The 11,561-nt window shown below is 42.6% G+C and overlaps 1 protein-coding gene across 1 annotated transcript; it reads right to left on the reverse strand.

Moving 5' to 3' along the window:
• Positions 1 to 268: 268 nt before the first annotated feature.
• On the reverse strand, positions 269 to 3,344 carry LOC147632548 (uncharacterized). Its single transcript, XM_086807318.1, has one exon. The coding sequence runs from the start codon at positions 2,372 to 2,374 to the stop codon at positions 326 to 328; it is 2,049 nt and encodes a 682-aa protein (XP_086663444.1). The 5' UTR covers positions 2,375 to 3,344; the 3' UTR covers positions 269 to 325.
• Between the last annotated feature and the right edge of the window lie 8,217 nt (positions 3,345 to 11,561).

Below are 11,561 nucleotides of genomic sequence, written 5' to 3' on the forward strand. Positions count from 1 at the left end.
CAGGCCCCTTGAAGATCCTCTATTTAGCTATATTTAGCTTGCTCAGCCAACCAAGTTGGTCAGCTGAGGTTTAAGACCTCAGCATCATTCATCGTTCTCAAATTGAACCTACATGGCCCATCCAAAAAAGCTCTACATGCCTGTTGTCATTATTCTACTGAAATGACACAAATCTGGACTCTGTGTTTCATTTGTAGCACTACACAGCCAGCACCTGTAAAGCATTCATCCAAGTGCCCGCTATGAAATGTTCTTCTCTCAGCACGTATGGCAACAAAAAAACCACCATAATGCATGGTTTTATCTTTATTAACATGGTTCGCTACTACAAAGGCGTAGTCCTCCCTTCAAAATCAATGCCCCACTCTACAAATCGCTCAGTAAACGTGAGGTCACCAACCATACAATCATAGTAGCACTGATCATAGCTCGCTGTCCTCCCTGGAATGTCATTACAATCTTCTACCCTAATAGAAAACCGATGTGGAACAATCAAATGCTTTTCCCGACGCTGAAGCCCCACTCTTGCTGCATCTGCCTCTGCGTGTACTGACACTAGATAATCTTCAAATGAGGGCGTGAAATCATGAAAATAATCCAAAATCGAGAGGTTCCCATGACTATTTCCAAGTGAAAGAAGCTCCTTTAACCCTTCTGACTCCGACGAACTTCTTCTCCCCATTAGTGCAACTACCATATCGACATCTGCCCACGTCAGCTTTGATAGAGTAATCTGTTCCCGGGTCAATTTTGTATCAACATAAGCCCAGTTCATGAAGTAAGTGATAAGTGTAGGCGTAAACCCGGAATCCCTGTCTAGAAGAGGTCCCCAACCATGGAGGACTGGCTTCAGTCCACCATAATTGAGGTCAGCCATGTTAGAAGTATCTACACAATGAAGCCGGATGTCCCGACGGATCAGATCATCTGCCAAGTGAGATGCATCCTTGCAAGAAAGCTTGAAATGCACTTCACATATCTCCAACTTGTGCAAAAAATTCCTCAGTTTAGAACGAAGATGGAAAAAGAGAGATGCAAACAAATCAGATTTAGCAACCCCATGCATTGCACCTGTAGTTAAAACATTCATGATATCCCAACCACTGAATGGATTTGCATCTCCACTTATCACCCATCCATCCGAAGGATGGAGAAGAAACTTATTCGGGGCACAATGGTGAGCATGGTATGCACCAAAGGGAAGAAGCAAGCCCCATTCACGAAACTCTTTCCATGCAACTTGATGGGATGGATGGAGACAAGCCGTTTTACAATCAAACTTGAGCCCGGACTTGAGCTTCTCCATTCGAGAGCTCCAAATAGATTGCATGGAGCATTTGTTTGCACTCATGCGTGCCAACAAGAGCCATAGTTGGGCCCCATCTTCTACACTCAAAGTTGAGCCGCTAAAAGGCTTAAAATCCACCTGGAACTCTCCTTGTTTTCCACAGCGCACTGTGTTATTGAGTGTATCTATTACCACACCATCAATGACAATACTTTGAGAATGTGTCATTGCAGCTGAGTACCACAGTGCAATGACGGCATCAACAGAATCATAGTGGTATGCTTGTAGCAGCCTCAGCATCAAGAAATTCCGTGCCACAAACATAGGATTATGATCATTGATGTAGACTGTCACCTTTCCTGCAAACTTGTCAGGGAGCTGGCAAATTGTTTCGATGACATTCCGTAAATCCCCGCTTGCAGAAAAACAGAAGGACAAATTTTGTGGGATGTCGACAGCCTTGATATTTTGGCCAAGAATGCCATATGTAGGCACATTGCCCCATAAGAAATCCGATTCTGATTTTAAGATTTCTTTCTTTGCTGATGTGCTCACAGGCCTACTTATTGACCCTCTTGTATCTGATGCAGATTCACAGCTGCTCCTGTGATTGCTAAGATTCTCTTTCTTGCACTCTAAACTGCAATAATTTACTAGGCCACAAGATAAACACGGAATTACGCCTGGATTATTACAAGCAAAACCTTTTGCTACACTCCAATTGGCACAAGGGTTTGCACACAGATTGATGCCGTCAACTCCTGAGCCCAATCTCCCTTCGCTCTCCTTGATGCTGTGGCGTAGTATTTTTTCTGCCAGCTCAACCTTATCCATTTTGAGATCTTTTGCCATGTCAGATAGGTCATCCCGCTCATCAATCAAACAATCTGCAGCATGTTTACAATCAGAACCAGTGTTCAGACTGTGCATGTCATACTCTCTGCCACAAGATGAAATGTGTTTAGACCTTGATAAAAGGAAACATATCCCTCTAGAATGCCATCTAACATTTATGGCGTTAGTACTTTGAGTGACCTCAAAATGTCTTAGAAACCTCAGTAGCGTGGCTGTGATGGCATTTGCCATATCAAGCAGGTAGCACTGAAGCGTGCAAGCCTTCACAAAGTAAAGAGACCCTCACTAAAACACCATATACGATTGGACATAAACCTGTCCAGAATAATGCATCCCGAGTCGCTTTGCGAATCCAATAAACATGTTTTAAAAGCCTTACAAATGCAGCTGCATCAATACATTTAGTATCAGCATGCCTGGGCCTCCCTAGGAGCCATGTCAGAGAGCCAGGCAAAGGCTTCGACAGACATCATTGCGACAGACATCGTTGCGGAGTAGCTTCAATAGGCATCATGGTAAGAGGCATCAACAAGGATTGTGGCACACGTTAGCAGCCATGTCAATACACATCCTGGCACCTTGGTAAACATGTCAGAGGCTTCAATAAGCATCATGGAGCATCTCAGAGGCTTCTACAGGCATAGTCGCCATGGCAGGGGCTTCCATGTGCATTCCGCATCTCACTAGCCATGTCAGTGACTTCTAGACGCATCACCCACCACACCTCACTAGTAGCCATGACAGTGGCGTCTCGGCAGCCATGTCAGCAGCTTCCCTAAGCATCACAGTTCCTTTGTTGCCGTATCAGCAGCTTCAATAGGCATCACGGCGCCTCGGCAGCCATGTGAAGGGCTATGATAGGCTCTCACTAGTAATGTCAATGTCAGCAGCTTCAATAGGCATCACGGCCCATGTCAGAGGCGTCGATAGGCATCATGGGACCTGAGCAGCCATGTCGGGGGGCTATGGTATAGGCATCATGGCTCCATGTCCGAGGATTTGATCGGACATCGCTGCCATCCAGTGTTAGGGAGATTGTCTGCAGGTCGATCATCTCGCAGTTGGGCGCGCGAGGGGGGGCACCATTATCATCTCATCTGAAGAACCTTAACTTCTGCTTACCGTTACTATACTATGGCTATTCACTTTTGGTAAACGAAAACCTCACTCCAAAAGGTAGACTTCTAAGTATGATAGAATCATACACAGGACCAAAAGAGATCTGAGCCAATCTGGGGGCATAAGAGTCCCATAGACGTCATGGAAAAGAATATGCCACAGTCCCATTGTCTCATAAAATAGTTGCACTTTGATTGTGTACCTCTAGAAGATCCTTGCATACAGGCCCACCATCAGATTGTGTGAACAATGTCACTCCATACGTTGCAAATACATTGGGTAGCCAAAATTTGAGTTCCCTCAATGGCCTCTGAACATCTGGCCTTCCAAATATGCCATGCCATGATACTAGCAATAATCTCCCAGATAGTGTCAATACGCTTTGAAGGTGATGTATCTTGTAGTAGGCATCTCCAAGCTATGCCCCCACAGACAAGAATGATCCCTTACCCTCAAATAGAAGCTGGGATCCAGACTGAGTCAATCATGCAATAGAACCCCAAGGAACATAGACAGGGCCAATACTCAACTTGCCCAAAAGCTGAGCCATAGAAACCCAAATTCTTTGTGCACCTCTGCACTCCCATAAGCAACGAAATACTATATTCAATGGAGCAAGACATCTAGGGCAAGATCGGTCCACACCAAAGATGGATCTCCACTGGTTGGTGGTGGGTAGTCCACCATGTAAAAACAACCAAAAAAAGTAGGAAACCTGGCTCCTCCTATACAAGTGCCATAGCCTCTGGCAAAATCTCCTCTGAAGGTGGGGTGTAATTTTAGCTATTCACTTATTTTGGCTTGAAGCTCTACCAAATCTAAATTCTAGCTATTCACTTATTTTAGCTTGAAGCTCTACCAAATTATACTGGATGAGATCATTCTCTCTAATACTGATAGGACATTCTAAAACTTTGAAGTGTGGGGATTGTTGAGATATCGAGCTCAACTAGTGCTACGACGGACATTGATGACCCACCTGGGTAATAGTTTCCACACTTATGTCACTGGCACGGTTGTGGTGGGATTATGGTTGATATGCCGCCAGTGGATGACAGTTGTCTGACAGCCACTTTGGAGTACTATGAAACTTATGCAGGGGGGAGAAGAGAGCTTGAGCTTTTGCAAGCACACACACACTCACACAACCCTAGAAGAGAGCAAACAAGGTGAGACACAACAAAAGAGGTCTACGAAGAAGATAAAGTGACTAACACACATAATAGAGTATGTACAAGCGGTCCATAATGTGAACACGCTAAGAGGAATGGGTAGATATAGACTAGTCAATGTAGTCCCCAGCTGCAGAATCTCTGGCAAAGATATGTCGGTGCCAACCACCAAACCTGCCAGTGATATAAATGTCGAACGCTCATGTAGGCGCCTGGTGAGTGTCAGCTCATGTTGGCGCCTCGTGAGTGTCAGCTCATGTTGAGCTTGACATATCAACACTCCCCCTCAAGCTCAACTCCAACTCATGAATTCCAAGCATATCTAGAAATCTGCGAAGCTTCTCAGCTCCCAAGACCTTCGTGTGAAGATGTCAGCAACCTGATCCTATGTGTTGATGTAGGCCAAGTCGATGTTGCCTGCCAAGACTCTCTCCCTGATGAAGTGGTAATGTACCTCAATGTGTTTCGTCTGCGCATGGAAAATTGGGTTCTTGGCCAACTGTATACTACTAAGATTGTCACAATATATGACAACCTTTCTCTCCACATGCAACCCCAAATCAGAAGTAGCTTGCGTAACCAAGCTACCTCACATGCTGCCACCCCGCAGCTCCTCTATACTCTACCTCTGTACTCGACAAGGCAACTGTGGGTTGCTTCTTACTACTCCATGACAGCAGCACTCCCCAATGAAAACATAAATCCACTAGTAGATCTCCTGTCTGAGGCGCTACTTGCCCAATCTGCATTTATGTACCCATATAGCTCCAATGGTACACCTGCTACATAAAACAATGCATAATCAGCAGTGGCCCTCAAATACCGATGTGTGTGTCGCACACTGTCAAGATGTGGTTTGCGCGGAACCTACATAAACTGGCACTCTAAGCCAACAATGTAGCTCAAATCTGGCCTGTTGATCATCACATAGATCAAACTCCCCACAATCTTCCTGTACATAGTGGGATCCTCTAACACATAACCTGCATCCGCACTAAGCTCTCCATTTTGATCTAATGGGACCGCGATTGGCTTACAATCAACCATCCCATACTTGCACAACACGTCCAACCCATACTGTCTCTGTGAATGACCTCAATTTCCAAAAAATAGCGCAGATCTCCCAAATCCTTTATCTCAAACTTCCTTTTGAGAAGACTTTTCACATGCTCAATCTCTTCCAAGTTGTCACCCCCAACAATAAGATTATTTACATAAATGGTGATGATCACAATACCCTTATCACTCTTATGCACATATAAAGAGTGATATGCATCTACCATATGAAAATCAATAGTGACAAGATACTCAGCAATCTTGTCATGCCATGCTCGTGGAGCTTGCTTTCAGCCCATACAAGGCCTTACGAAGCTTACGAACATACTCTGGGTGACCTGTATCCTCAAAATCTGGTGGCTGATCCATATACACCTCTTCTTGCAAGTCACCATGCAAGAACATATTTTTTACATCCATCTTATGTAAAAACTAGCCTTTAACTGTGCAGCCACCGCAATCACAACTCTCACAGTTGCCATCTTTGCAACTGGGGTATATGTCTCCTCATAATCAATCCCATGTGTCTCCTCATAATCAATCCCATGTGTCTGCGCATATCTTTTGGCTACCAATCTAGCCTTGTATCTACTTATGCTACCATCACTATTATGTTTCACCTTATACACCCACTTACAGCCGCAATGGCACCAAATCCCAAGTCTCATTTCCATACAATACATCCATCTCCTTATCCATAGCTTTCTCCCAACACACATTTCCAATAGCCTCATCAAAGCATGTGGGTTCTACAACTTGCACAACTTTTGCCATATATGCATAGTGATGTGCCACATAACCATCATAAGTCAACCTCTGCACATGATTTTTAACTCTTCCAGATCTTCGTAACTTTGCATTCATGGCTTTCATAGCCTTTTTCACACTAGGTGTCCTCATTGCTAGAATCCCAAGCTCCTCATCAAGGTGCATATCCGACCACTAGAATCTCCATCAACAAGAGAATGCCCTGCAAAAATGTTAAGCATACCAAGGGGCTCAACCAGTTTCTCTTTGCCTTTATGTGATGTACCAACTACAGTTTCAGGACTGGTATTATGACGCAGCTTGTCACTCCATGGTCTATCAACAGAATCACTGGATGAGGACTCTTTTGGTCCACTCAGTGAACTGTGATTGCTGACTTGCATTCTGTGCAACCACATTTTCACTTACATCAGCCCCAACAGCATCCTTTTCAGTAGCATACCAACTACTCATCTCATCCACAATACAACATCCATGCTTACCCTCAATTCACGTGTAGTAGGATTATAACATCTATATCCCTTTTGCTCAAGGGAATACCAATAAACACACATTTTTCTTCTTTTGGATCCAGCTTGGTACGTAAGTCATCTGGCACATGCACATATGCAATACATCCAAAAACTTTTAAGTGAGACAAATCAAGTTTCTTTGCCAGTAAACTTTTTCTCTGGTGTTACATCATGTATGGCTGCACAGCAGGAGTCTTGTTCATGATATAAACTATTGTAGACAAAACCTCAGCCCAATAGCTATGTGGCATATTCTTCTTAGTCCATCAATGCTCATGCTATCTCTGCAATGTGCCTTTTTTCCTGCTCAGCAACTCCATTTTGCTGCAGAGTGTATCTACATGTAAATTGTCTTTGAATGCCATTCTTTTGCAAGAATTTAGAGCACTCATTGGAGAAGTATTCTCCCCCTCCATCTGACCTTAGGTACTTTACATGTTTTTATGTCTGTTTTTCAGCCATAACTCTAAAATTTTGAAAATGAGTGAACACTTCACTCTTCTCCTTCATGAAGTACACCCACACTTTTCTTGTGTGGTCATCAATGAATGTTACGTAGTACCTGCAGCCAGCCCCATAGACATAGTCTTCGCAGGACCCCATACATCTGAATGCACAACATCTAGTACATTCCTGCTCACATTTCTATCATGTGGAAATACATGTTTTGTTTGCTTTCCAAACTGACATGCTTCACTCTGCATACCTTCAACTTTAAACTTAGGCAGCCCTATCACAATTTGTTTAGTCTGTGAAAAGATGCAAGGGAGAAGGGAGTTTGAGCTCTTGCAAGCACACACTCACAAAACCCTAAAAGAGAACACACACTCACAAAACCCTAAAAGAGAACACACAAGGTGAGAGACTGAAAATCTTCTTCTTCTTCACACAACACTCAACACACCATATACTGTTGAAATTAGAGCAATGTGATTTGATGAGCTTGAGTAGCAATGAGATAGCTATGTTGTGCTAGAAGGGTTTGGGCTAATTTGATGTGTGCACGGAGAGGGAGCTCCTCCACTGGCTGGGGGTGCAGAGGTGAGTCAAAAAATAACTAAAAATTTGATTAATTTTTAATTATCTACTAATCTTAATTAATTAGATCATGGGCTCATAAACCTGATGGATTCTAGGCATGGCTCTGATACCATGTTGAAATTAGAGCAATGTGATGAGCTATGGTGGATCAAATACTAGAATCAACATCATTAACAAAGTAATTAATAAATAATTAAGTCGTAATTAGTGAGTAATTAGCAAATAGCTTAATGTAGGCATGGATAATCAAAAACCAACAAATTCTCATTAGGCCAATGCCTCAATTTATAGAGTTTACATCCAAGCATCTAATCCCAATGTGATGAGCTATGGTGGATCAAATACTAGAATCAACATCATTAACAAAGTGATTAGCAAATAATTAAGATGTAATTAGTGAGTAATTAGCAAATAGCTTAATGTAGGCATGGATAATCAAAAACTAGCAAATTCTCATTAGGCCAATGCCTCAATTTATAGAGTTTACATCCAAGCATCTAATCCCACTGATTTCTCCTTGATTCACTCCACCTCTCCGAGAATATCTCCACCTCTTTTGCTTGATTCTCTCCACCTCTTTACTTTTCCCAGAATATCTCCATACTACCTAAATCTTCTCATGCTACCCTTTATTCTCTCCCAGTAGATTCTTCTTACCTTTTCACAGGTTCTTTCACATTTACACATCCTCTTTTACAACCTCTAACCAAGGGCTTGTTCCCGCACACACCCTATTCACTTGTATATTTCAACACCTCCCCTCAAGTGAATACTCCTAGCACACCTGGACCCTATACCAAGTTTCCCTCTTACTTGATAGCCCGCGACCAGTGCCTCAAATCCCTAAACTCATAGTCCTTGACACTCTCTCTCTCTATGTGTCCAAGGCTACTACAAAGTGCCTGCGACCTTGACTAAAGTGCTCACACATACATCTACCACGTGGCCTACATCATCGGTGGCTCAGAGGTGGTTTTACTTTGTTGGGGCAGGTTACATTGGGTTGTGGGGTCTCTCTCTCTCTCTCTCTCTCTCTCAGAAAAGATAATTTGACTCCACTTCCTTTGGAGCCTCCTTGAAGTTTGCCGATGTCGTTCCTTCCTTTAGAGCCTCCATGAAGTTTGCCGATGTCGTTCCTTCTCCACTGGGTTTGTTGTAGCAGTCTCTTGCCATGTGTCCTGGCTTTCCACAATTGTGGCAAGTGAAGGTCCTTCCTCCTACTCTGCCTCTTCCTCGTCCTCGTCCTCGAGAGAATCCTCCTCGGGTGAAGAATGCTTTTTCCTCTCCTACTGTTGAGTCGAGCCCTTTCTTCTCTTTGCCTCTGCTCTCTTGCTCTAGTAGAGCTGCTTCTATCTCGTGTAGCTTCAATTCAGGTACATTCTTTACTGTTGCTACAATATTTTCATATTCACCTTTGTCCACACTCTTCAGAAGTACAGCTAGTGCCTCATCATCTTCTACCATTTTGCCAATAGCTCCTAGTTGTTGCTTAATGCTTTTATATCTGTTCAAGTGTCTGATTAAAGGTTCACTGTCCTTCATATCCAATTTGTAGAATTGTATTAACAGATTTATCTTTGAATTTTTAGCTTGTGTGCCAAATAATTTATTGAGTTCATCCCATGCATCTTTTGCCCATTGTATCCCTGTGATGTGATGAATGATTTCATCATTTAAACTGAGTGCAATAAGTCCCAATGCTTTTTCATTCCTGCTCTGCCACTCATTTTCCCCTCTCGCCTCTAGGCATTCATCTCTTCCCTCAACTAGCCCCCGCAGATTTTTCCTCATGAGCAAATAGATGGTTTTTGTCTACCATGTGTAAAACTGCTCCCCATTAAATTTGGCTATTTCTTGTGCTGTACTCATGATGATGTGAAGGGGGTCTTACCTCTTGATCCAATTTCAAGATTCAAGGGCAGTGTCTACCCTTTTACAACTCAATCTGGTGTTTAAGAGATGATTACAACAAATTTATCAGCATAAAATCACCAAAAATTACATTAAATCAAGGGTAACCAATTTGTACGGAATGGTTGGAGTATCAAACCAACTCCGCGAACTGCAATCTGACGTTATAGGGATCTGTATCAGATACCTAATGGTTAATTTGAACCCTCAATTGCACCAAAATACAATGATTAGCATTGATTAAGAAATTAATCCTCTGTTTTGTGTGCAAAAAACAGAGTATGCGGGGAGTCCAGATCTCGTGCCTTAGACTTCAAATGAGCTCAAATCTTTCAAAGACATCAATAGCAATGAGTCTAGTAGAGGATTAAGCCAAGAAACACAAGATTTGACCAAATATTGAATGCTTAATCTCTGTTTTACCAAAGTCACCTGCAGATTTGATGAAGAGCTTGGATCTCACTGTAGACTTGATCAAATTGAATTCTGACTTCACCAGCTTGTAGAGCATGCTTGAAAACACTTGGGGCTAAGAGGAATTAGACCCATTTGAACTGATGAAGAAGAGATCTGAGTTTTTCTCCCAAAAACAGGCGCCTCGTAAATTCGCGATTTCTCTTGAACCTGTCGGTGGTTTGTTGCGCTGATTTGATGAGCTTGAGTAGCAATGAGATAGCTATGTTGTGCTAGAAGGGTTTGGGCTAATTTGATGTGTGCGCGGAGAGGGAGCTCCTCCATCCACTGGCTAGGGGTGCAGAGGTGAGTTGAAAAATAACTAAAAATTTGATTAATTTTTAATTATCTACTAATCCTAATTAATTAGATAATGGGCTTATAAACCTGATGGATTTTAGGCATGGCTCTGATACCATGTTGAAATTAAAGCAATGTGATGAGCTATGGTGGAACAAATACTAGAATCAACATCATTAACAAAGTGATTAGCAAATAATTAAGACGTAATTAATGAGTAATTAGTGAGAGTAATTAGTGAGTAGTTAGTGAGTAATTAGTGAGTAATTAGCAAATAGCTTAATGTAGGCATGGATAATAAAAAACTAGCAAATTCTCATTAGGCCAATGCCTCAATTTATAGAGTTTACATCCAAGCATCTAATCCCACTGATTTCTCCTTGATTCACTCCACCTCTCTCCCAGAATATCTCCAGCTCTTTTGCTTAATTCTCTCCACCTCTTCACTTTTCCCAGAATATCTCCACACTTCCTAAATCTTCTCATGTTATTCTCTCCCAGTAGATTCTTCTCACCTGTTCAGAGGTTCTTTCATATTTACAAATCCTCTTTTACAACCTCTAACCAAGGGCTTGTTCCCGCACACACCCTATTCACTTGTATATTTCAACATATACAAAGATAAGAGTACATACAATATGAAAGGTACTCAACCAAATACATACTAGGGTTCTCTATAGTGTGAACCCAACTAAATGAGCTAGCGCTATAACTATGCCAGTCTCTAGAATGGCTGTCACACAGCCTGTCATCCCACTGGCCGCATATCACCCTTGATCTCACCAACCATGCCAATGGTGTAAGTGTGGGGCCTATCACCCAATCGGGTCATCAGTGTCCACCACCTCACTAGATGAGCTCGATATCTCAACACTCCCCCTCGAGCTCAACTCCATCTCATGTACAAGCGAAGCCCTGAATCTGCGAAGCTTCTCTGTACCCAATGCTTTGGTGAAGATGTCAGCGACTTGATCCTATGTGCTGACATAAACAAGATCAACGTCTCCTGCCAAAACCTTCTCTCTGACAAAATGATAGTGGACCTCTATATGCTTTGTGCGAGCATGAAAAATAGGCTTCTTGTCC

Source organism: Cibotium barometz, chromosome 13 (assembly GCF_041138505.1).
Source record: "Cibotium barometz isolate CiBa-2024 chromosome 13, ASM4113850v1, whole genome shotgun sequence".
NCBI lineage: Eukaryota > Viridiplantae > Streptophyta > Polypodiopsida > Cyatheales > Cibotiaceae > Cibotium > Cibotium barometz.